This window comes from Hippocampus comes, unplaced genomic scaffold, assembly GCF_001891065.2.
Source record: "Hippocampus comes isolate QL1 unplaced genomic scaffold, H_comes_QL1_v1.1 scaffold7, whole genome shotgun sequence".
NCBI lineage: Eukaryota > Metazoa > Chordata > Actinopteri > Syngnathiformes > Syngnathidae > Hippocampus > Hippocampus comes.
Window position 1 is genome coordinate 6,517,510 of NW_017842060.1, and position 26,691 is coordinate 6,544,200.

Consider the following 26,691-nt stretch of genomic DNA (forward strand, 5'->3'; position numbering starts at 1 on the left):
CCGCTAAGCATGAGCGCCACCGCTCCACAGCCGCCTCGTCTCTAAACCGGCTGAGGTGCGGTTGCCGCGGCGATGTGGCCGCGTTGAGCAAAATCTCAACCCCCCCGCTCCGTACTATGTCACGGCATAACTTGAGCCCGACTGTACTGAATGCAGAAAGCCCTGAGTGGGCCACAGCGGGCTTTGGAATCCCTTCAAGTCGGACAACTTTTGCAACTTTTACTCTGTGTGAGCATCTACTGTTCTCAATGACACACTTTCCTATCGGATTGTTACATCTCCAACTGAATACATTTGGTTGAAAGTAGTTATGTTCAGCCCCATCCTTGACAACATTGTCAGTATTTAAAAAAAAAGCAGCCAAAAAAACCCCAAAACAACCAAACAAAATACACCAAACAAGTCTCGATACAAAACTTATTGGCGGTTGTTTATGGACGCAGTGTTAGCATCACACATCGGTTTCTGGAACTTAAGCCGGCCACCGATCCAGGATCACATGAAATGTGAAGCGCTTTTCACATATAAAAGTCCAAATAAGCCAGTGGTTCTCAATTATTTTCTGTCATGCCCCCCTAGGAAGAGGAAAACATCTCGCCCCCCGCACCACTATAAATAGTATCATTTGTCTAGAAAATTGTTCTCAGTACACCTTTGCATAACACGGTATCCTTATTAACGTATAAGAGAATAAAAAAGAAAGAAACATGGACCAATTTACAACACAGAATAGCTTTACTAACTGTAACAGAAAAGATTTAAAGTGCATCTGAAATTCAAAAATAACATTAAATCCTTCATTTAACTATAAATATTTTTTGACTGACCATGTCAAACCACATGAGACCGAAGAATAAAATTACAAAACCAATAACTAATAATGCATTCAAACTAATCACCAACATTATCTCAGGAGCACAATATTTAAAAAAAACTTTAACCAGCAAAACAAAAATATATCAAATAACTTGTGCTTTTTTTTTTTTTTGATCAAAGATGAAGTGGCGACAACGAGCACGTTTTGCAATGCCCAGCTTTTCGAAGCGAGGTTTGAAGCAGGACACGGCAACTCTCGACTCCTGCTCAATGTGTAGCCGGGACCTTATTTTAGTTTACTGAAGTAGCAGTCACAAAGCGGCATGATCGTTGGCAATATTCGGCACGTTTTCGCTGAAAAAAAACTCAAGCGTCTTATCAGCGTGATTGGGGTGTAATGTCTAAGTGACGCCTTAATTTATTTGGCTTCATGCTGTCCGCTACCACCATTTTTAGACATAGTAAGCTCACCAATCCTTCCTCGTCTGGTCCCGTAGCCACAGTGGAGCTAAGTGCGACGTACGCCTCGTCGTATTTCCTCCCTTACAATGCTCCCTGCGCAAACTCTGCCAATGAGAGCGTTACTGCCCCCTAACATAGTGGAGGTGCAACTGCACTTTATTCTAGGACAGTAAAAAAAAAAAGCATGTTCCCCGAGGTCAAACGCGCCCCCCTTGACGGAGCCTCGCGCCCCCCACTATTTGAGAAACACTGCCTTAGGCCAATATAATACAGTGCAGCCATAGGGACAAACGAAGAATAGTTTCACAACTGACTCAGTGTATTGTTGGTGTATTCATCTATCGCAAAAGATAACGAATCTATACATATGGGTATTGTTATGTTGTCTGTTTGTGTCGCTGCATTGTTTGCATTCAAGCAGCATTTGCACAGACGCTACTCTTTGTCCTGTCTATAGTGTTTTGCATTTTTATTAGCACTAAGCTCAACAAATTGTATAACCTTTAGTGACTTTGAATTTTCATATTCCACTGTACTGCAAGTCATGGTCAATTCTTTTCTTATTTAATTATTTTTGTTACATTTCTTACTCAGGACGTACACCCAGTCCTTGATGCACTGCTACGAGGTGATACCAGAGGGCGCTGTTTGCAAACTCTACTTTGACTTGGAGTTCCACAAGCCCTCAAACAGAGAGGCCGATGGCAAAAAGATGGTGGCCATGTTGATCCAGGTTTGGCCATTTCTGAACATATAATTCCTTGATAATTATGAACTAATCTATTAGTTAATAATTACGAATGGAAATCTTGGTAAATCAAATTATTGTTGACGTTAATTAATGGCAGAAGTTGAGTTGAAAAAGTAAAGCTGTAGTGTACATTGTTCTACGGCTTCAGTAAAGATAGGCTAATTTTTGCCCAATTTCGATATTCAAAATAATAATGTCATACCTGTATTCTAATTTCTATTCATATTCATGCCCAACATTTTGGCCACCCGACAAGAGATCCAATATAAAACCTGTAAAGATAACAAGGCTGACTGACTGAGTATGTTGTATGTTGTGTTTTACAGGCCGGCATTTATTATTCATATCCACAAGTGAATATTCCACATTATTCTAAAAATGTCCAAACGCGTGTGTCTTTCTTTGTTGACAGTATGTTTGTCAAAAGCTGAAGGACGTTTATGGTGTCGAATGCTGCGCAACAAGCATCCTCAGTCTGGACTCCAGCACAGAGGACAAGTTCAGTCGTCACCTCATCTTCAATCTTCCAAATGCGGCTTTCAAAGACAACATTCACGTTGGTGCGTTGTTGCCGCAGTGCGCCGGCTCTTGTCACGATCTGTAACGCCATCGACATGAAATCATGTTATCGTTGCTTTTAGGTGCTTTTATTCATGCCATTCTTCAACCTGTCCTGGACGGATGCAATGAAGAAGGGTTTGTACTTCAGTTTGGTGAAATGATTTACAAGGGGTTTTGAAATGAGGACGATTCATTCGTGTTTGCAGTCATCACAATTTCATTTATAGCAGTCGAACGCAGAACCAAGAGACTGACCACAGTTTCCTTCACGTGAAAAACAAGGACGGACACCCTGCTCTGTTTGTCGATCTCGGTAAGACACACCATATATGTTTTGTCGGTCTCTCTATGTATAGTCACGTCTGTTTGTTGTAAATGAAGCTTCAGTCAGATTACGGTAATGAGAATATGCCTGTGAGTACATTGTCACTCTACATGTGTTGCTGCAGTGTTTGTGTTAAACCATCTACGCAAATGCTAGTTTTGTTAGCCCGTCTAAGGCATTTTGCATCGCAAGTTAGCATTAAGCTAGCAAACTTCCATCGGACAAAATTGTGTGGCTTGGTGAACCACACATGGAATTGTCTTTGTTTTATGTTTAGTTTGACAATAAATAAACCTTGACTGGGAGTGCCAGTAAAGAGCTTTTCAGAAGAATTATTCACTATCTGTTGCTTGTTATTCAGCTCACGAGCACCAAGCAAGTCCTAACTTTGACCACTTGTAAGTCTTTGTATGTGCCTCTTTCAATGACACCCAACAGGAGTTTACACCAAGAACAGAAATTTCCGTCTTTACAAGTCATCCAAGGTCGGGAAGAATGCTGCCTTCTCCTTAGCCGACGACAATAAGTTCATCTCCAAACTCAGCAAGGGTGTGTCTCCAGAGGAAAGTGTGTTCTTGGCGTCTTTAGTGTGTAATGTGAGGTATGTCGAAATCGATTTACTGAAAAGCAAATCCACTGCAACATTCGACAAGCATTCTTATTGCTGTGTCCGGTCAGCTTTACGGGCCAGAGAATTCTAACGTGGGAAGGCGCAGACGCTCGGGCCTGTCGGACCACGAGGGTTCAGCGCCAAATGTGTTTACCGTCTGATTCAGGTGAGGACTTGGGGAGTCACGCTGTGGCGTCGCAATGTTCTTGTTTCATTGACTCAAAATGGTCCTTTTTAAAAAATTTTGACAGGCTTGCTTTCGAGCTGCCTCACGTCTCCTCACCGAGAAGTGGATGACTTTGTTTTGACGGTGGTTAGGAGGGATGCCGTACAAGGAAGTAAGTGTTGTGATTGGAAAGATAATTTGCCCTTTTAATCCTGATCATCATCAGAATACTTTACAAATTGAGTATAGTTTACAAGATAATGAAAACGCCATATTCACCGTCTCAAGAAATTGGAATGTTACATAAGTAACAATCAAAATTAATTTTATCAAAGGAATAGGCCTTATTAAAAAAAAAAAAAAAATCTTTGTGTTTAATGAATCTGAATGTGTTTCACTATTTGAGTCGAACGATCGAAATGTCATATTTTTTAGACGGGCCTGTCCTGTGGTCTATTTTTTCCTCCTCGTGTCGACCATCTCTGCTCTTCGCAGGCATCAGGCGCTGGAACTACTTTGCTGCCCAACAGCTGCTGGTCTACGACATCGCCAAGTACCGCTGGTGTGACAACGTGGGTCGCTTTCACAAAAGCAACAACATCATGTGTGTTGAGTCGCCGACATCCCCTCGATCGCCGTCCGCCCGCGAGCCGCCATTTTGGATGCAAGTCCATTCTTTGTGCACAGGATCGTGGTGGATCTCAAAGAGGAAGTGTGGTACCAGAAATGTCACGATCCTGAATGCAGGAACTTCAGATCCTCAAGTAGGTTGCGAGGCAGTACAGTACACACATTTTTTTTTCATTGCTTTGTTTTTAGTCACAGATAATTATGCGGCTATCGTGGTATTAATATTAAGCACAATAAAATTGTAATTTTTGTTACAGGTTACCCACTGCCGCAGGAGATGTGCATCAGTTACATCATGATGCAGGTTAGTAAGTGTTCCGTTTTTGACAACAGCAAGACATGATTCCAAGAGCCATTCATTTTTATCAATGATGCTCAACTGAATTTTAAAACAACCGTAATGATAATGAGCATGTCTTCTCTGTACATTTGTCAGCAAAATGGGCGTCCATCAGCGACGGACTGACTGACCTTTAGATTTGCGTGGCATTCATTGATGGATGAATCATATTTTATTTAAATGAATTTCATATCTTGATATAAAGTGCAACCCTTTTCGGTCGTCTCAACCCCATCCAAAAAAACAGTCTCTTTCTCACATTGAAAATATGCCAGATCAATCCTGTTCTGTCCTGTGCTCCACGACAGGATGAGGAGGACCAGGCCTTCGTGATGGACGAGGAAGGCAACATTGAACCCAGCCAAGCACCAAAGGAGGCGGCTCAGGATCAGGAATCCAAAGTCGTGTGGAGAGGAGACGCCGAAGATGACCGAGAATTCTCAGACTGCCTTGACGACTTTGAGATGACCAGCAGCGAAATCTCCGACGAGCTGCTGCTCAGCTGCGTGTAAAATTTCCATTCCCGGTAAAAGATGACGCGAGTCCAAGAGAAGTTACTGATGCACTTTATTGAAATCTCAAGTCACAATTTTTCTCACAATTCAAGCCCCCCCCCCCCAAAATTATTTTATACACACGCAATTTGCTTTGAAGGGGCACGGTCTCAATTCCAAATATGACGAGTCACCTTTAAGCCATGTTGTGTGACAAAGGCAGCATGAAAAATGCTGCTTATTCTGTGCTCCCAAGTGAAGCGTTCACAAAAACCAACTAACCCCCCACTTGCATAAAACTTACCAGGCGACATCGTTGAGAAACGGGGGAATGCAAATATATGCAAACAACATTCAATAATATAATTCTGTATTATAATACGAGGCACAATTTAAATATTCATCTGAAACAATTTTATATAAATATCCACCTATATGAACACACTTTGAGACCTTCAGTTTACACTTCTACTATGATAATTATCAACCATTCACTCGATTTGGTACCCTGTTGAGGAAAGCAACCCCCCCCCCCCCTCAAAAAAAATGTCCGAATTGTCTCTGGCAAACATGTTCCCATTCAAATGTAACATTCCACTTCGATCCGCTTAGACCTTAACGCCAGCATAAAGTTTATCTATCTGCGCTCTAAAATGACTCTGAAGTTGTGCCCTCTTCGCCTTGAGCGTTGGTGTCAGCAAGCCGTTCTGCACAGAGAACATCTCGGAGTGTAACGCAATGTCTCGCACCTGAGGAGATTAAATGAAAAAGTTATACAGGTACTGTACATGTCCAATCAGAATATTGTGGAAAATGTCATTAGATTTTAGAAGTGAAACTCAGTTTTTACACTTTTTCTACATTTTGTCATGATACAGTCTAACTCCAAAATGAATTACTTTTATTTGTTCCCCTCAAACTTCTCCACGCAGAACCCCATAACGACAACCTGAAAAATGGTGGCCTTTTTTTTTTTTACTAAGAAAGCACGTGTATGTAAGTGTTTAGAAAGGATGTTGTGCATAAAATTTTGAGAGGGAAAACTATTTTTCCCCCCATTCTGAAATGAAACAAAGGGAAAATGTCAAGCTCTATGAATACTTCCTGATTGAATTATTCATTTAATAAACAATCATTTGATGATTATTTTTGTATAATTTTTAAATGGCAATTATCCACAATTCAACATCTCAAAAAATTTGAATTCACATTACATAAGAAATAAACAAGAATTTTCAATAAATGAATTAACCTGAATTTTTTTTTTGCCCGTTTTATGAATCTGTATAAAAATAGTTCTATTTTTAATTGAACTCCTGAAATAAACTATTCTACCATATTCTAATTTGAGATGCAGCTATCAATATATGCTGATCCATTGATCCAATACAATCAGCAATTGAAAATTGCACAGATCACCTGTTCAAAAGACTTGAGTCCAGCTTCTTTGCCCAGCTTCTGGATGTCCTCCAAAATGGCATTCTTCACGTCCTGCCGGCAATCACAGCAAACATTGGCATCCAAAGAAATTGGGCTGCAGTGTTTTGGGGAATGTTGTTGTCAAAATAAAGTTGGTGTGAATTCTGTTGTCAAAATAAACTCACAATGCTCTTGCACAACTCCAAGTAGGAGCCGCTGATGCCTCGTCTCTTGATCCAAATGGGTAAAAAGTCAGGATCGGGGACAACGATGGCCACCAACGATGCCTTTACAAGTGCAACAAAAGGTCAAGTCAACAAACAAATTGCGTTTGGTATGTTGCGGAAGAACGACAAACCTGTAAGCTGTCACCGTGCACGAATATCTGGGCCACCGGGTCGCTGCGGTTGTAAATGTTCTCGATTTTCTCTGGGGCAATGTATTCTCCTTGAGCCAGCTTGAAGATGTGCTTCTTCCTGTCGATGATCTTCAAAGTGCCGTTCTGTCAAAAAATGCAGCAAGACGTTAGAAAAGGGAACCTTCGTCGTCATCATCATCCCCCATCTCAAAGTCCTGCGCTTACTGGAAGCCATTTGCCAATATCCCCCGTGTGCAGCCATCCGTCTTTGTCGATGGCCTCCGCCGTTTTCTCGGGGTCGCCCAGGTATCCCAGGAAGACATTTGCTCCTTTGACGCAAACCTAATGACGGTTCGGAAGAGAACAGCATTTAAACGCTTACCAGTTACGACATGAGGTATGGCCGAAAGAGCGTCAAAAAACTCTGCATCCGATGTATGATTGAGAAGGCCTTGAGTAAATCATTCCAGTTGAAGTGAACGGAACCATTGATGAAACGAATGAGCTGGGTAAACGTAAATATTTGTGGGAAGAGCATCAATTAGGGACTTAGTGATTCTTCAAACAAAAATCGCGATCAATCAATTTATGCATGATTTGTCCCCGATGTCAAATATTTAATAAAAAAATCAATCTGATTCAAAAACTCAATCGAAAGTGGTTTGAAAGTTGTACAAATCAAAGTTCAACCGCCAAAAAGAATGGATTGCGTTGACCCGCTCTCTGTCACTTGAGACTGCCTGAATACTTTTCAGACAAAAGTGATGATAGGATCGGAATGAAAAGTATTTGGGAACCCAACAAATGTGTTAACTCCTCACCTCTCCTTCGTTGTTGCTTGCTAAGTAGTTCATGTCTGGCACATCCACCAGTTTGATGGCATTGCAGGGCAACGGAGGTCCGACGTGACCTGAAAAATAACACACCACGCACCTTCAATGACTTGCCCCGAGAACCGATTATCTTCCTTTCCCTGGATGGGGAGATTTGGAAAGAGGTGAACTGTTACCAGCTGTCCAGTCACCAGGCATGGACATGGAGCATCCTGCTGTGCATTCTGTCTGGCCGTAGCCTTCGTAAAACTGAGGAAAAGCAGAACGCTTAGAGCGTCACTGAAAACAATCCGAAATACAAGTGGTGCCTGTGGTTACGCATCTCACCTGACACCCCAGCGCAACTCGTAGGAAAGTGAGCACGGGGGGTGACACGGGCGCCGCGCCTGTAAGCATCAGCCGCACGCGTCCACCCAAGCTCGCCTGCAGAAGGAAGTAAATGTAAAGAACAACTGAGGCCACGTTGACCCAACAAATGCTGTAAAAATGTGCCGAGACAGCATTTAAAATCGGGTATTTTTCTATATTGCGGCTTTTACATCTCGCGCGGGTGATCTGGAACGTAACCCCTACGTTGAAGTAAGGGGTTTACCGTTTTTGGCCATTTACCTGTACTTTTTTGAAGATAAGCTTATCCCAGATACTGTCCCTCCTGACCACGCCGCTATTCAGCTCTGAAAGCTTCCTCCGGAAAGCCAGATCAAGCATCCATCTTTTTAGTCGGGTGTTGGCTTGGCTAAATATCTACAGAGAGAAACAGTTTTGCATACGACCTTCTGCTCCAAGTGTGCAGTCCCACCCCATCCCTCAAAAACAAGAAAATCCTAAATGTGGGCTGACCTTATCAAACATGCGGTTTAGGAGACGTGGCACCACAGGGAAAAACGTCGGCCGCAGTTCCTTCAGGTCGTCCATCAAGAGCCGAATGTCGCCTTGGAAGAATCCGATACGAGCTCCTTGCATGAGGATGACACCCTGATGGAGCAAGTTGAAACCAGTTCATGTTCCATCCCAGGCAGGTGTCATAACGTTGCTCTTGAAATGGGCTTGGAGTAAGTGTAAGAAAAAGCAGTCAGGGACATTTTCTGGGCTAGGGGCCAACTTCAGAAGTTGCAGCATACAGAGTCAGAATCCAAACCAGTGAATATTAGTGCTAAACACAACCACACCGTTGCAAAAAGTGACAAGGATGCACATTGGCATATTGACGACAACAACTTGAACTTTTAAACATTTGTTTTCGTGATGAAACATGCCCGAGTGAACCGTCAGTGGCGTACCTGAAGAACTCTCTCAAACATATGCGCTAAGGGGAGATATGATATGAAAACATCACGACAGCTCAGCATGCCATTCGCCTGTAAAAGACACACACAAACCACATGCACATCTCGTATTTAGTGAAGGGGGCGTGGCATACCTGCACCACTCTCTCTAACATATGGGCCAAAGGGAGAAAGGAGATGTGTACGTCTTTGGCAGTGGCCTGCATTTTGCCCTGACGCCACACACAGAAGAGTGAAGATGAAGAAGGAGGGGAGTGTGGGGGGTAAAAAAAAAAAAAAGCATTGACTGCAGATGATCTGGACACACGTGGGAGAGGAGGTCAAGGAGCAGATGAAAGAAACCAGATATCATCTTGTTCACGTTTAGAGTCTGGGAATGGATTTTAAAATAATCTATAAAATAACTGTATCCCCCCCCCCCCACCACCTTTACCTCTGTTATTTTAAGAAAAGCTGCAGTGTTTGAGATGACATTTCCATGAGTGAGGATTGCACCCTTTGGGTTTCCTGAAAGGAGAAATTAGATTAAAAGCTTTAAAAAATAATAATAATAAAATAGAGTGAGTTAAACAGTTAGACAGGATAGTTTTCCCATATTTACCTGTAGTTCCAGATGTGAAGCAGATCAGCGCAAGGTCCTCTGGTTTCGGTGGCTGTAATCGTGTTACACAAAAGAAAAATCGGAACTAAAAATGCACCAAGTCTAGTCACTGTTACAATAATGGGTTGCTGATAATCAGTGTGCCTTTAAAGTGGATATATATCTCTAGCTAGCTAGCTAGCCGGCCAGCTAGATAACTAGCTAGCTTGCGATAGATAGATAGATAGATAGAGAGACATTTCTTTCTTCTACTCACCACAGGGTCATGGTAGTTGGCTTTACCCAAGTCCTGCGAAAACAGTAAAAATGTACACTGGGGAAAAATGTCAAGTCTTCATATTCTCAGTTGGCCAAAATGAACAAATGGACTTCTTTGTATTTGGCTGATTGAATAACGGATTCCCATGTGACCGCCCCTACTCCAAACAGAGACATCCATTTGACAACTCTCAGCTAGAAATATAGACCCCCAAGAAGCTTGTATCTATCTTTTAAAGATTCTGCGACAAACCAAGATGCCCCTCTGCCTTTGATTGAACTTAAAATAAAAGCCAAAAATTTTTAAATGAGATGTTACTTTGAAAAAAAAATAATCTCCAATTCAAATTATAAACTAACAAATATCCAAATGAGACTAAACTTGTTTGCCGCAAAAAGACAATAGAGCAGTCAAATATGCAAACCTCAAACGCCTTCAGGCTCACAACGTCGACTCCGCACGTTTGTCCGCGGGCCACCAGCTCGCCGTCAAACGGCTCCATCACCACGATCGTCTTCACCGTTCGCTCTCTCTCGTTGAAACAGTCGAGAATCATACTGGCTTTTTCGGGCAGGTCGCAGATCACCGTGCTGATAGCGGCTGGAGAACGTGTGGCAAATTGACAATAGGCATTGTCCTCCACGCCTGCACCTCGCCACACACACCGATGACATCACAGAGATAGCGAACGCACCTTTATCGATGATGAAACTGATGGCCTCTGCGCCCAGCGTGTCGTACAGCGGAACGGTTACGAGGGAGTATGTGTAACAAGCCAGCTCAGAAATGGTCCACTGAAGAATAGAAAACATGATCAGTTGTTTGATAATGACAGAAAAGCCCAACTTGCTTCTGGTCGTTTTGTCCGTAAACAGCGGCACACTACAGAAATGTAAAAAAAAAAAAAACAATAACGTGCGTATCACGACAGAGGTGTTTTGCTATTTGAACCGATTGCAAATATAGTTTAAGTTATCTCAGCCAGCACAACCGCTTATGAAGGCACTTGGCAGATTATAGAGTGACTTGGCAGCAAGTCAAGGCTGAAATGGGATTGGACCAAAAAATAAATAAAAATCACATCCACGGGCACATACTGGAAGCAGTACAGCCAAGAGAAAGCCTACGACATGAAGAGAATAGACTGCCGGAAATCCATGAACGTAATTTTATGAAACGAATATTAGAATTTATGTAGGAAATGTGGGTCAGTGTTTCTGATCATATTTGGGACAGCAGAGAAGGCCTTGCTGGGTTTGACCATCCACACACATGTACGGAGCTAATTCCGAGCACTTTAAATGCCTCTGAATTTACGATTCTGAGTCAAATGTCACACACACAAAAAAAAAAATCCAGAGTTCAAGTTCCAAACTTGTAAGACTTCAGCTCATCTAAAGCAATGGTTCCCAAATTTCATTGAGCCAAGGCATCCATTTGACAGCAGAAAAAATCTCATGGAACACCAAGTATGGATACTGAAATAATGATAGTTTTGGGGGAATCGCTGATCTAAGGCAGCCTTTCTCAAATGTTTTAAGGCAACATGCCCCCCCCTTCAACAACCTAACCAATCCCCGGCACATATGATTAAAAATTATTATTTTTTTGGTCTGCCAGCAATGAAGGCTAGTAGTGATGGCATAGACCGCTAAAGACAATTGTTGCAATCATTTTGTGTTGGCCAAGCATAGCCGGTGCCCGCCCCCAAAATTACGGAATATACCGCAGAGCCAGCTTGTGTTTCTTGTGCAAATTAGCCACCTTTCAGTTGTTTCTGTCCTAGCTGCTCAGCAAAACAAAGCCAAGTCAATGATATAAACAAACTGGAGGTGACCTAGAAGACGGTTTGTGATTGACAATGGAAGGTTCCGCTGTCGCGCGGTGACATTCAAGAGGACCGACGCGGATGCGTGTTACCTCTGGTCTATTCTGGGCAAAGATCCCAATGAATTTGTCTCCCGACTGAGAGTGACCCTTGTGAAGCAAGGCGGAGCCCACATTCGCGGCCCGGTCCGCAACCTGTGCCACACAAAGACAAAGTTCTGTCATTGGGTGTTGGCTGTGACTTGTTCAGACTTCGATGACATTCTAACGGCAGATGCCTCACCTCTCTGTAAGTCTGCCACTCGTAAGGCTGGTTTGGTTTTCTGGCTCCTAAACACGGTCCGTTATCTAGGAGAGGAAGCGGCGCTTATCTTTACGGACTGGCTCAACGGCGGCGATCGATGCCTTTTATAGCTGCTAAAACGACTCACCTGACACTCGGAGCCCTCGTAGAAACCCGTCGTACAATGTCGTCGCATCGCTGTGGTAGTAACTCATGTGTTCATCGCTGCTGTTGAGCGCCGAACGTCTCGCGTGTTCTTCACTCTTGACGGAGAGAAAAGGCAGAACTGTTGGGAAACCGCCCCACGCGGATGAAGCGAAGGCCATTTTAAATGGTGGTTTTGGTTGTTTGTCTGTAACTGACTGGCAACCGGTCCGGGGACTTAGGGATGGGAATCGAAAACCGGTTCAATACCGAGTTTCAATACTGGGGCATCGTTTGCCGTTTTGGGAAACGATTCTCTTCTCAATAACAGGCACGCCGAATGACGCATGTTGCGTACTGATGTTACGAGTACAGCTCGCATGATTTACGGCACCGGCCCAAGGTCGAAATTTTGGTTACATTTTACAAGCAAAAATAACAACAGGGCAACTTTCAATACTCGCAAATTCAACATATCGCCGAAGGGAGGAATCGATCGTGCAATCGAAATCGTAAAAATCTTATCAATTCCCATGCCTAATCTCGACTCCCAAAGTCAGCTGGGAAAGATTTCAGTTGAGTCGCGACTCCGGTGAGGACAGAAAGTGTTACAGTAAATAGATCGCCGGTACTCTGTGTGATGATCACACTTTTTAAAAAAAAAAGGATCATAGTTGAGGGAAAATCCTCCATTTCCGATTTTTACCTCCGTGTTTCTCAACCTTACATTGAGTGAAAGTATTACAGGAAAAAATATTACGTTCTCACTATTCTAACTCATACGACGATCGTTCTGTGGGATAAAATTTTACTTTTAACCTTTTCATGGACAGCGGTTACTACAGTGGACCGTTTATCGGATTATCATCATTTGCACATGAATGGTTTAAATTTTAATTTGCAGAAAACTTTTTTCTTCCCCAATTACTGCTTCTGACAAGCCAATTATTTTTGTTTGGTATTCGTTAGCGATCGAAATACGACGAATCAACAAATAATCTCACACAAGAGGGTTTGATGTTAGTCACAAAGTCAAAGCCGATGTTAGTAAACGTCTCACTTGGATTCAACACAAAAATAATCCATCTGCTGTTCGCGGACTAGAGAACTCCGAGAATAATTATTGACAGGCTGACAATAGAGCAGTTGGACAATTCCAAGTTCAACGATGACTCTGAATCATGACGTGCTTCTTAAAATAGCCCTCAAATTAAAATTGATCGGGAATTAGTTGTCAGTCGCTCAATTTGAACATCTCTGTTGTAGTTGCGCCACCTAGAATGAAAGTTGTAAGTCCTTCCGCGTGCTGGGAGAAGAGACGCCATACTTGCATGACCACCGACTGCATGGTGAGGTCGCACGGCGGCTGGAGGGCTCGTGGCCGGGTGGAGAACCAGTAGGTGGTGAAGGCGGCGACGGCGCCCATGCCCAAAAGCGTGTTAGCGTGGAGTCCGCGAACGTACTGGCGCAGGTCGTCCAGCTCTGGAAGCCGCAGCTGTCTCAGGACTTCCTGAGCCTGCATGCCTGTTATGCGACTGCAGTTAGAGACAAGAGAGGAGAAAAATTTGCATATTCAGCCCCTTGAGAAAATTTGAATCCCGTTCTGAAAGCAATGTGGGTATTTTCCAAATCAAACTGTGACTCTGAAGCAAATGTATCTTGGTGGAATAACGTCACTGATGGAATGAATGGTCGCCATTATCTAGGGTCAACGTCGTACGGCCGGGCTACAAGATTTGCTCTTGGGCAGCTCCTCACCTTTTGCCTTACGGTTTTAAAATTTAAATGATAACTTGAGCATGTGCACAAAATGTCGACCGAAGGAAGCATTGCTCTGAAATCACCACATTGTGATACCAGTCGCAGGTCTTATACTACACTTGGAACTGCAGTTTATAGGGCACGTCTCATTCCTGACGCAAATTAGATGAGCTAGAGGTAAGCATGATTTCGGAGACTGACAAGATTTTCCTTGCATTGTTGAATTTTATTGTTTTTATGTTCTCAAAAATAAAGCTCTCGTGAAAAATTCAATTTCATAGGTTTGATGTGAATACAGTATATTGGTTAAAAAAAAAAAAATTGACCTTTGAGAAATTCATAGAAATTCGAAAGTTTATGAAATGAAAAAGCGGTTTTCATCCCCAAAATAATTCACTTAAACCATGCATTTTTTTTAATGTAAGAATCAGAATTGAGTATCGTGAGGACTGTGAACCAAAATCAAGGAACTGGAATCGGAATGGGAATCGTCCAAATTCAAAACGACACCCAGCACCTAATTGGGGGCACTTGATAAACACTCAAATTTTGCAAAGAAAACATTTTTTTAAACATGAAAAAAATATCTGTCCTGTATTTCTGATTAATTGAACCCTTTCAGGGTCAGCAGTTACTACAGTGGACAGCTTATCATGTTATGTTACAGGGTGCACGAAAAGGGTTTTAATGTTATCCTAACAGAATTTCCAAAATAAGGATATTTCTCATGGAGCCTTAAACTTTTGAGGAGTATCCACTTACGTCATACACCAACAGGTAAATGAACAGCCGCGATCGACACAATTGACTTCTCACCTACTTCTATAATTAAACGCTGATATCGTGACCAGTGGGGCCAGTGCATGCTTGGATGGGGGTAAATAACATCCATCATCTTTTTTGTTCAATCATAAATGAATTCACCACTAACATCCTTTATTCACCTCTCACCCAAAAAGTTGTACGTGCGTTATATTTAGGACAATTCAAAAATAAATGTGACAAAGACGAGTCCGATGAGACCTAACGGCGTACTGACATGCACTTAAATTCAGCAACAACGTCAAATCACCGTACTCACGGGTTCAAAAGTTGCAGTGAATGAGCGTGAGCAAGTCTTTCCAGAAGCGCAGTGCTTTCTACGAGGAAGGACTCGGTGACTTCTAAAAGACTTCGGAGGTTCTCTTCTCACACTATGAATAGCACAAACACGCCCCCCTCACTCCTCCTCCGAGGCAGAAACACACACACACACACACACACACACACACGCGTGCGACCAACGTCACTGCTCAACCTTCCAAAAGAGCGGCACAAGATGGATTTCTTTCTCATTCTGGAGAGCTCTATCCATCGCAACCTTTTTGTTGTTGTTGTTGTTGTTGTTGGCTTTGCTGTGAGAACACAATTGAAGTCACTCAGTTGACGTGTGCTCCAAATTACCGTTGATGGCCTTTGACTTTTTAAATGCCAACAAGGTCAAGCCTGAGACAATCCCTGCACAAAAAGGTGAAAGTGAAGTGCCTTGAGATACAAGTGACCCATCTTACGAGTTTTCTGTGTGTGTGTGTGGGGGGGGGGGGGGGTAAGCCGTTGTTGGGCCAAATCCCTTTTTGACTTGCCATTCAACTGCTGTAAGAGGCTTCAAGCCGTTGGTTGCCATCCCCCAGCTGAAGTTTACAAAAGAGAATTACACGGCGTGTATTTCAAACCACATAACTTTGCCTTAAAAGCCCGCTAGCTTAATGCTAATTAATATTGGGAAATAAAAGACAGGCTAACAAACACCAGCTATGAAGTTACCCTTGAAGCAACGCCTATTTGAATCCAAATGAGCAACACACGTAGACTGATAACAAAACTCTGGAGCATATTCTTGATCCTCTGCCAAGAGCATCTAATATTGCTCAAGATTACGGAGAAGATGAGGCCAGCTCAATGTACGGAATTGAGGAATTGGTTGATAAATATCCAAGGATGAAGGGACATTTGTAAAATGTATCCATTCACATTTGGGAATTCCGTCTGAAAAAGAAATAAAATGGGGATTTCTGAGGTCTCAGAATGTGTATACAATTTTTTTTTTTTTGAAGGTCAGTGTGTCTTTGTACCTTGACCGACTGTACAGTTGCAAGCACGGGCCATCAATGTCATACTTGGCTGAGCGTTATTGGAGGCAAAAGTTACTTTGCCAACCAACAACACCTCCACTCTCCATACTTGGCCTGGGAGGACGGCGAGCCAATGACAGATCGCCTTTGCAGGTCACCCCATAGACCACCACCCCCACACACACACACACACACACACACACACACACACACACACACACACACACACACACACACACACACACACAGACAGGCTGGAGCAGTGGAGAGGAAGGGGCATTGGGGCAGCGGCGTCATAGGAAACAACGCAACATGAAGACTCAACTCATGTGCAAACATACATTTCAAAACACACACAGGAAGTTGCGATATTAAAACACTGTCATAACGGGTCTGTTTGACAGCTCGTATCACACAGATGATCACAGGGTAGAGGTGGGGTTGAACTACGGCCCGGGTCCATTTGCAGCATGCCATAATTTTTTTGAATGGCTCACAGCATTCAGTATATTGTGGTGAGTTCTTGGGCATGGTGAACTTTTATAAGCATTTCATTAACCACGCAAGTCATATCATGCGGCTCTTGAATAAGGCTCCGTGGGGGAAAAGAGTCCAAGAATGAAGTGGACTGCTGCCCTGGGATGGACCAAGCTTTCACCTCTGCCAAGGCTGCGTTGGTCAATGCAGCTCTGCCGGTGCACCAATCTCCCAATGCCCAGTCGCTCTCACGACAGACCCCTTGCAGTCAGAGGAGTGGGTGGGCGGGGCCTGGCAACGACTGGCCTTCTTCAGCAACGACAGGATGGACAGCACCTTTGACAGGGAGCTCCGAGAATTTCTCCTCGTGGGCCGCCAGTTCAAGGCCATCGTGGACCACAAGCCGCTGACATTTACCATAGCCAGGACGTCAGAGCCGTGGTTTGGTTGGCAACAATGTCAGCTTGCCACCACATCGAGCATCCGGCACGTGGCTGGAAAGGAATACATTTGCTCGGTCGGTAACAGGAGGCCGTTTACCTGGGGCTTGATTACAATGCCACGGCTGCCGACCAGGCCGCCGGCTGCGACATTTCAAGCCTACCATATGTCCGCCCGCCGGGACCGTGTCTGGAGGATGTCACATTTGATTACGCCAATGCCACACTCATCTGTGATGAGGTTGTGATGCCGGCCAGCCGCGCCCCATGGTGCCTGCTGGCTGTCGGTGCCTTTCCCACCAAGGTGTGAAGGCTTCTACTTAGCTGGTAGGTTCCAAGTTCGTCTGGCTGGGCCTCGGGGGAGACTTCCATAGCATGCCAGCCCGCCAAGGTACAATGTCAAACCATAGCCCTGCTGGCACTGTTTCTTGTGCCGGAGAGATGTTTTGACCATGTCAACGTGGACCTGGTGGGACCCCTGCCTCTCTCCCAAGGGTTCACTCACCTCCTCACCACTGGTGAGAGGACCACCAGGTGGGCAGAAGTGGTTCCCTTGTCCTCTACTGTCTCACCTGAGGTAGCCTGGATGTCCCAATTTTTTTGCATTTTTTTTTTTAACACAAGACCAAAATAGTGACATTCAAATATCCTATGTAAAAAAAAAACATTTTTTTTTAAAAAGTGGCAAAAAACATTTGCTTTTTTTCTGGAACCACTCTCGCCCGACAAGAATGCAATCCCATTTATTTAAAAAATAGATTTAGTGTTGGTCATTCCAGTGTGTGTTAGGTAACTACCCATTTTAAAGTTGCTGTCTGTCATGGCCGTCGCCACCAACAAACATGCTGCATACACCGATTAGCATCTGTTTTGGCTCAGAACAGCGCAACTTCTGGGCCAGTAAAGCGCTCTTTGGGACTAAGAGAAGGGACCCGTGCTACAGGAATTAGCAGAAGCAAAATGCCACTTATAATTAGCTTCCAATGCTATATGGTAGCCATCCCAAAAGCTTTGCTGAGGAATCGATTATATTTGGATGGAGAGCGGCACAAATCACTCAAAATGTATTTTTAAGCCTTGGTAAATTGTTAGGTAGTGTTTTCTTCTTACTTCGGCCCATGTTATCCTGTCAGTCTAATATAAAGATGTCGTGAAAGCCAGTTTGACGCCTTGCTCTCAGTGAATCCTCATCCTGCCTGTTGACTCGAAATATCATATCATATGCAATGTGTCATATACAGCATGGAGAAAAAGAGGCGGAAAATGGTGTCACTACACGTCAGCTGGGAGGCAGCGGCAACCGTTCTCACTGGCGGTGGGTGTGCTCACGCTACGGATCTTGACCCCCGACATGAAATTGTACACCTCACATGGCCAGAGAGGAGAAAGACACTTGGCGTATGGGGTGGAGGGGGGAGGACGAGATTTGTAAAGTGGGGCAAAGGGCGTGCACTCGTCATTTGCTCCCAACACAGCATCAGTGCACATGACCTGCCGATAGAGGTCACAGACACTGCAATGCCACTTTACAGTGGAAAATTCCTCAAAATTGCTTGAAGCATTTCTGGATATGGTCTGTTGAGTTTGGCTTGCGAGTCTCAGATATAAATATCAAGTATTGTAAAAAATTTAATTTGGCCATAATGAAAAGAACAAAAGAAAATAAATTACAAAATGAAGTCTTGGTTTTTATGGTATTTAATATACAAGTAAAATTAGCTTGAAAATTAAGGATGATTTTGTTTCTGTAAAATACATGACTTTAATTCTTTTTCCCTCAAAAATATTATCTGAGAAATACATCTGAAATATTTAACTGACCTAGAAAATGTATGAATACGAATCTGGAAAATATTCAGTTGCCAATCACGGGGATAGGAACCAGGACTGCAAATCAAAAATTTGGATCTAATTGACGTCTTATGAAAGGGATACAGATGTGCTGGAAAAGCAAAACAACACCCATACAAAAATTTTGCCGAAAAAAAAACAAACATACAAATGTTCAACTTTTTGTTTTGAAAATATGACGTTCATCTTTTAAAAAGAAAAAAATTAATAAACCACTGTCGCAAATATATTTACATTGAAAAATATGACTTCAATTTTTTTTGTTTGTTTATTTGGTCAAATCAAATCAACGGTCAACACAAACCCCAATGTAAAGTGTTTACTATACAAAACTTACTCTCAAAAGATGCTGACGTAAATCTTAATTTTTTTTTTTCTTTTTACTATTGCCCTAATACTTCTTCGTACACACAAGTCATCCGGAAATGTCCCTGTTCCTACTAATCCACTTAAAACAACAACCATGGCGTTTTTTAAGCCAAGGCCATATGTTTCAGTGGAATGCACAGAAATGTCCGCAAAACAGGGAGAAACGTACACTGCGCAAACTCCCAACAGACAAACAGAGTCGGTGCTCAAAACAAGAAACTGAATCACTTCTGTGGACTGACGACCAAGTCAAGCAGAATGCGCCACTCTCCATCGAGACACTGTCACATGATTCCTTTCAATTCAATTAAGGTTACTTTTCTGACTTCAGGCTAAAAATTTTTCCAGCCCTGCGCCACCGCTACTGTTCCCTACTGCTAGGTCTGGATGTGATCATAGCGTGTCAAAACCAAGAGCAGGCGTTTGCAGATAACCACACAACAACCACAAAGTGTCCCTCTCTTTTACTTCTGTTGAAAGCAATGTCTGTATTCCACAGAAGTACGATACGATCATCTTGTCAACCCGCCGGTGGCCGCCTTTTTCATGTCGCTTCAACTTTGCGTTGCATTCAATGAGACACATTTGTTACACACGAATGAAAACAGATTCTGCTGTTTAAATTCACAGCGCCTCTCTCCAAAAAATGCTTTGAACTTACTCACAGCTCATCCCACCAACAACATTTAGCATGAAGTCTTATCTACAAGAGAGCATAAAGCCATCTTAGGGTACCAGGAACTTATCAAAGGATAAGGTCACAACGAGCCAACTCGAATCAAGCCATTAGCCACTTCGCTTAGCATAGTCTAATCTAAAAGACAACTAAGCATTAAGTCTCAAGAAGCTACAAATCACTTGCGTAAAGAAAATGTAGCGGATAGCTATCTTAATATAAAGCCTGGTCATGATAATAGTCACTAGCCTAGAATAAAATCTTATCTAGCAGGTACCCTACTTACTTCAAAATACTTTGGACACCCAAAGTTTGATGTGGTTTACAAAAATTAAGCTTCACATGAAGTCTAATCAAGCTAACGGACATCAAGTGCAACATAAACAACAAAATCAAATCAAGATAATTGCCGCTGAGCATATATCAAGGATGGAAAGTAAGAAAACAGAAATAGTTTGTTCGTATTGTAACGGTAAGTCGTTTTTTTTTTTAAGCTGTCTATACTTGAGTATTTGTATCTCTGATGACATTTTACTTTTGAAGACATATAAGCTGACTTTCTACCCCTTCATTTGTTAAAATAGGCTTGGTACTTTTTTCAAACCCCGCTGATGAGCTCTGACCAAGCTGGCGTTAACATTTGATAAGTACGGAGCCCTTAAGGTGACATGTAAGAAAAAAAAAACATTGCGTGTCCTCGCAAATATGCAATGATTGCATTATCTTGCAATGATTGCGATGTTATTTATTTTTGCCATGTCACCTCAAGGGACTCTGTAGATAAAGATATCAGGACAGCATTTCCATCACAGGGATGGACCACCTGTTTGCCCTCCAGCAGGCGCATCAGGACCCGATGAAGCAAAACTCAGAGACAGCTTCTTCCCATAGCTCAACATTGCACTAAAATCACAATAAACCTAATGGATATTCTTGCTACTCGCACATACAAACATCACAGAACACACAAAATATGAGTGTCATTATGGGATTATTTCCTAGTTCTGTTTACTTCGCACATTCAATATCCTTGGCTTCATTGCCACTGTGTAGAGAATTTACATTGCTTCTTTGTTTACGCTATTCATAGTTTTCATTTTTGAAACATAAAGCAGGAGTTGCATCCCACTTTTGTTTCCCTGCACACTCAAAGCTTCCCAAGGTAAAACAAGTGTCTTAATACACTGTATTGTTACTGTATTGCATACGTGTTTTTACATAAACAGTATTTCTGATTCTGGAATAAAAAAAATCTTTCTTCCACGTTTGCCAGACGCGTTATGTCATTGTGAAGTTATTCCAACCCTCTGCAGCAATTTGAATTGGACGTACGTGATACTGGAAACCACTCCAGCTGCCAATATGCCCTACTCTGTTGTCATTTTAGCTTTTTTTTTTTTTTTTTTTTTTTTTTTTTTTTTTTTTTTTTTTAAAGTGGATTTACATGACCAATCGCGAAGATGTTGCTGTCTTTTATTTGTACGGTTGCTTGACAACCGGGCTCCTCCGACACAGAACGAGCATACATTCAACTGTTCATAATTTGATAAGCGCTATCAGAAAACGTGTGGAATTTACTGGCGAAGGAATCGTAATTCATACATGCATGGTCATTCAACTCTTCCTCGACTAGATTACATTCCACGCGGTGCTTAATGTGTCGTGATGATTACTAAGTGCGAAAGCCGTCATGAGAACTAAAATCAACAAGAACGGCAATTTCATGTAAACAAAGAAAACCAAAGCAGACTTTTTAACATAACGGACTTTCGGTGCACACTACAACGCGTACTTGAGCAACGCAAGTTTTAAAACAAAACGGTAAAGGTTGAGCGTAGAGGGAAAATAAATTGGTACTGACCTGTGACAGACAAGAGTGACACTTCCGAAAAAAGACCAAACGTACGGTAGTTAAAATCGCACAGTTGCAAAAACAGCCAATCAGAGGCCGTGTTACTTCACGCGTTTCATTGAAACTTGAGAGTAGAGCTGCTATTGGTCGGGCTTGTCATTAGGCGTTCCAGTTGCTGGCAAATTTCAGGCACTCCACTCGTCGATCAAATTATATACACTGTTTCGAATGATCACTTTTGATAAACTTGCCCATAATTTTTTTATGTTTGTGTTTTTGCTGTGTGCTTTCGTTTGTATCCCTTATTAAACTGTGCATTCCCTCCTGCAACACACGTGACCCTTCTCATCGTCCACTAAATACAAAATGCTGTTTACGTATTAAGTTGACTTAAAACACATTTTGACAGGCTACATAGCAAAATCACATCGGTCACAGTAAATGCACCCCACCCCTAAATAAATAAATAACACCGACAGAAGATTTGTGTGTAAAAATGTTCCTTATTGTGGCAGCACTGAGCAAGGATGTAGAAGTGAACTGCATCGCCCTGAATGCGACTTCTGCTATTTTAACTCTGAATTGACTATTGGTAACCAAAATATAAGATAAATCTGAACTGTTTTGAGCGATGAAAACATCTATCGTAGGTCAGGTGTCCTCTTGTTCTCTTCTTCTAGTGTTTAGCAAGGATGCTCATGTGCAGATTCTTCAAGTGTTATCTGTCAATCACAGTGATGTAGTTATAGATGTAGACGCCTGATGTAGGACTTGTCTAAGCCTGAGTGAAGTTCCACTACCCAACATCGGCACACACTTGCAGAGTCCAACTACAACCACAAAAAGGAAGAAGGAAAGAATCAGGAAGTAACTAGAAGAGGACAACAACATTATTGATGAGGAAAAACTGTTTGACCAATTATTGGAGAGCTTTGATATGGAATAAATGCTCACATGGTTTTCCATAAAGCCATGTGGGCATTTATTTATCTGATGCCAATTTTCCGGGAGAGGGCTCAATCGGGGCTGTGTGAAGTGACTCTCTTCAGCCTGAGGGTGGCGCACCGAGCCAAAGAATTGCGAGTGTGTGTTGGGGGTGAACGCGGGGCAAGGGGTCACCACGGGTCACGAAGCAGCGCCAGACAACCCACACAGACACACATTGCTCGGTTGCTCTGTCACCCACCAGCCTGCATGGAGACTTCCACCGAAATTCTCCTGTCAGCATTTCTGTCATGTACGAATGTGATAAAAGCAACTATTTCACCATATTGTGTAATCAAGCCCGTGGTTACTTTATCACCTTATAACAGCGCTTCTCAATTATTTTCTGCTACGCCCCCCAGGCCGGGAGAGGAAATACTTCGCGCCCCTCCAACTCTCCACCGCGGCAACGAACAGCACCATCCATAAGTACAGCTCTGCATAACATTGTATCCCTATTAACGTTGAAGAAAACAAAAAACGGAAAGCAAACAAAGAATAATTAACATTATTTTTAGTCTGCCACAAAACATTTAAAATGCATCAAGTTGCCTGAAATTCAAACAAATATGAAATCCTGATTTAAACTCTACTGATATTGCAAAAACCAATTTAATGAAATAAATAATTAATTCAAATTAATCAATAACATGAAGTCAGGAACACACTATTCAAACTACTTCAAACCACAAAACAAAAACGAAGTCAACAATGTAAACGGGTTTTTTAAAAAATATTATTGTAATTAAAAATGAGGAAATCAGCATTAATGGCTCCAATGAAAATGTTTTGCATCGCACAGCTTTTCCAATGGTTCCAACCCCGATACAACTTTCAGCTTCCGCTTCGAGCCAATGCTCCCAGCGCACACTCTGACAATGGGAGCGGCACTGCCGCTTACTGGAAAAACAATGCAATTACAATGACCTAGGATGGGGTTGGGTGGGTGGTTAGCATGTTCCCCGGCGTCATACGCGGCCCCCCAGCATCCCCCCACTATTTAAGAAGGACTGTCTTATGCAGGCAAGAGGCTTTAATATAAACAAGCAATAAAAGTGCGTGCTACTGTGTTAGAAAGCACATATTGGTACATGCCCATACAGTGCAAAGGGTGGAACAAGCATTTCCGTAAAAATATCAATGACAAAAAAAGGTCATTGATATTTTACACTAAGTTGTTTCCCTGGGCCTCCATGCATGACATGCACATTTAATATTGAAGTCTATTTTGGTCCATTATTCAAACAGCTGAAACTGTACATTGCCAAACCCAAATGCCAACTTTGCTAGATGTAGTCTTCAACCCAGTCTACTGGGTCAATATAATGAACCCAAGCTTGGGTAAAACTAATGTATACCTTTAAAACTGCTTGGTAAAAAAAAAAAAGTGGGGGGTTCAAAAAATGCACCGACCCGGTTCTTGGGTCAATTCCACTCAACATTGGGTTTTTTGTTTTTCTATCAAAATAACCCAAACGTTGGGTCAAATTGGCCCACATAGCAGGTCAGTCCAATTATTTTATTTTGTACCAAGGTTGTGTTATTTTTGACAAAGTTTTTAAGAGTGTACACTTTAAAACAGTTGGGTCAGAAATAACCCAAAGCGGGTCAAAAAGGGAGGAACCCAATATTTGGGGTTATTTATCTCGCCCAAAAGGTGGGTCGAATTAATAACCAATAAAACACAATAGGGGGGGTTTTGACCCATGGGTAAATGAATAATCCAAAAAGTTGGTTCGATGCTTTTTGACCCAATTTATCTTATTTTTGACCCAGCTGTTGTTAAGAGTGTCATCTGCTCAAAATCCACAGCGACAACTGCAAGTGGTTTGGGAGCATAACCCAGCATTTTTAGTGCGTATATACACAAACGTTATATTTCATCTGTCACATATTTTCTACATAATGAAAAGGTGAAATGGTTGGTTTCTTGCAATATCACTTGATTAGTACAATGTTGTTGTTGTTTTTTTTTGTTTGGTTTTTTTTTTACGCTTGGATGCCAAATTTACAGTTTGAGGAATGGTTTTATGAGAAATTAGGGCCAATTGCATTTCAAGATGAGAAAACTGCCGTTTAAAATGTCGGTCAAGCTGTCATATAGGAAAAATGCATTTGCCACTACGAATGCTAATTAATTAATTTAGTATTCATTTACTATTATTATTAAATTCAAAAGGTGAGGGGATGAATATAACATTCTATACATTGACTAACTTCATTTGTAAATATATGGTAGCAAGCCAGGTCCAAATGGTTTTACAGCTAGTCCTTATAAAATATATTTTGGGGAAAGGACAATATTTGCAAAAGCGTGCGATATGTAGATCATAATTCACGAAGTTCATGGTGATCAAAGACTTTGCAGTGAGAACTCCACACGAAACTGGCGGCGCGTTATTCGGCTGCATGCAGCTTTGGCGTTTTTCCACCAAAGCGGGCGAGCAGATGCTTCCAGTTGTGCGGCACACACACACACACGAGTGCAACAAGTGCACATTGGAAAGTACAAACACATTGAAATAAAAGGGGGGGGGAAAGTGTTTTTAAACAAGTGCACAGTTAAGTAATTGGATTTTATGCCCTCTTCGCGCTCGCTCGCGCCTTTCTCTCCATGGTGCTCCCGGAAAAAGAAGCTCTCTCCAAAACTCTCCAGACGTCTGCTGAGGCTTTTCTTTCACGATCTCCCCATGCTCTTTTTCAATCTTTTTTCATTTTAATTCTTTGACATCGCTCGCGGGATCAAATATAGACTAGCGGTTCTTTTATTTTATTTTTTTTGAGGGGTGGGGGCCTGGGTGGGGGTGCATGAAAAGCTCCGTGAAAAGGCGAGACTGCATGCGAGCCGTCTTGTTTTGACGCATGAGAGCCGTCCGGGTGCACGCACACAATAAACCTGTTGTTAACCTTGCTGCTGCAGATATGTTTGAAGCAAACAGCCAATTGTTGTACGAAATGTATTCAAGTATAAAATAATGCCCTTTGTTTGGAGAGGGGAAAAACTTTGAGGGCCTTCAGCAGCCGCCTTTGTGCACTTTGCGCCTTGGCGTCCCCGCGTTGGCGCATTCCCCGGGCGCCTTGAAACGCGATTGTTTCTCGCTTTCTAATGACATTTACCGGATCAAAACACGCTGTTAATTCGATCAGAAGGCCTCACCCCTCGCAACAATGGCAGTATAATTTCTCCCAAAGTTTGTTAAGTTGACCGAAATTAGGCAAATGAATAGGGGTCTCCAGGCTATCCATCTCGCAGGTGACGGCGGATAATGCGCGCTCCCACCAGCTGCATTCTTCTTTATTTCTCCCTTTCTTCGCAGAGCATTATTAAAATTTAGGCCAATGAAACTATTCAAGGCACTGAATGGACATTTTCTTATAGGATAATAGGATACAAATTGAGCCCCCTCCAAAAAGGGGTCTCCAGTGGCGGCTCCTCGCGTGCGCCTTGACGCGGACCAACGCTCGTGTGCCAGCAGGCCCCCGCAAGGCACGCAGGCATGCACCTGCCCTCGCCTGCACCCAAAGAAAACATCAAGAATAAAAATGAAACCAAGAACGCCCCCCCTCTCAAAAAAAAAAAAAACACAACAAAACACAAGAATAAATCGTGTGACGCTAAGGGGGTGTCCAAAAAAGACCTCTCGTAAACTTGGCGGAACCGCCTATTTAAAGCTTACTTAATTAGTCTAATGGCAGTGGACAGGCCGTACATGACATTGGGATTGTGTGTGTTTGTTTGTGTGTGTGTGAGAGACACGGAGGACGACCAAACAGGCCGTCGTGTGAGGAAAAAAACAGACGCCCTCTTCTCTTTTTGTTTTTCTTTCTTATTCTTGTTTGGTTGTTTTTGGCCGTGCGCTCATGCATGCGCCTCTCTCGTCCCAAGGCTTTCCCGCCTCACCCTCGACAATGCAAATAGGATCCCACGACGAATCACGTGGCTTTCAAGCAGCCACGTGGGTTAACAAAGCCAGGTTAGCCCCCTTGACACCCGCAACCCCCCCC

The 26,691-nt window shown here is 42.6% G+C and overlaps 2 protein-coding genes and 1 long non-coding RNA gene across 6 annotated transcripts; 2 read left to right on the plus strand and 1 right to left on the minus strand.

Annotated features, from left to right (window-relative positions):
• Positions 1 to 1,843: 1,843 nt before the first annotated feature.
• On the plus strand, positions 1,844 to 5,278 carry primpol (primase and polymerase (DNA-directed)). Of its 2 annotated transcripts, none has more exons than XM_019862485.1 (11): positions 1,844 to 2,011; positions 2,442 to 2,589; positions 2,671 to 2,725; positions 2,797 to 2,903; positions 3,354 to 3,516; positions 3,594 to 3,691; positions 3,777 to 3,863; positions 4,187 to 4,295; positions 4,379 to 4,455; positions 4,579 to 4,625; positions 4,970 to 5,278. In XM_019862485.1, exons 1-11 carry the CDS (start codon positions 1,892 to 1,894, stop codon positions 5,171 to 5,173), a joined length of 1,215 nt encoding a protein of 404 aa, XP_019718044.1. In that variant the 5' UTR covers positions 1,844 to 1,891; the 3' UTR covers positions 5,174 to 5,278. The 2 variants fall into 2 exon arrangements, with proteins under 2 accessions (XP_019718044.1, XP_019718045.1); XM_019862486.1 differs by having other exon boundaries at positions 1,845 to 2,011; positions 2,818 to 2,903.
• Positions 5,213 to 21,783, minus strand: acsl1a (acyl-CoA synthetase long chain family member 1a). 3 transcript variants are annotated; one of them, XM_019862482.1, is made up of 21 exons: positions 21,712 to 21,783; positions 13,493 to 13,700; positions 12,170 to 12,284; positions 12,022 to 12,086; positions 11,832 to 11,933; positions 10,606 to 10,705; positions 10,336 to 10,511; positions 9,909 to 9,941; positions 9,653 to 9,704; positions 9,485 to 9,558; positions 9,046 to 9,123; positions 8,606 to 8,740; positions 8,375 to 8,509; positions 8,093 to 8,188; positions 7,942 to 8,014; positions 7,754 to 7,842; positions 7,158 to 7,274; positions 6,933 to 7,076; positions 6,760 to 6,861; positions 6,575 to 6,646; positions 5,213 to 5,904 (listed from the first exon to the last, which is right to left on the minus strand). In XM_019862482.1, exons 2-21 carry the CDS (start codon positions 13,685 to 13,687, stop codon positions 5,764 to 5,766), a joined length of 2,094 nt encoding a protein of 697 aa, XP_019718041.1. In that variant the 5' UTR covers positions 13,688 to 13,700; positions 21,712 to 21,783; the 3' UTR covers positions 5,213 to 5,763. The 3 variants fall into 3 exon arrangements, with proteins under 3 accessions (XP_019718041.1, XP_019718043.1, XP_019718042.1); XM_019862484.1 differs by lacking the exon at positions 9,046 to 9,123 and adding an exon at positions 9,186 to 9,263; XM_019862483.1 differs by lacking the exon at positions 21,712 to 21,783 and adding an exon at positions 15,008 to 15,105.
• On the plus strand, positions 5,926 to 6,769 carry LOC109511405 (uncharacterized). Its single transcript, XR_002167323.1, has 2 exons — positions 5,926 to 5,970; positions 6,513 to 6,769. It is a non-coding gene; the product is annotated as an uncharacterized LOC109511405 (long non-coding RNA).
• Positions 21,784 to 26,691: the final 4,908 nt, after the last annotated feature.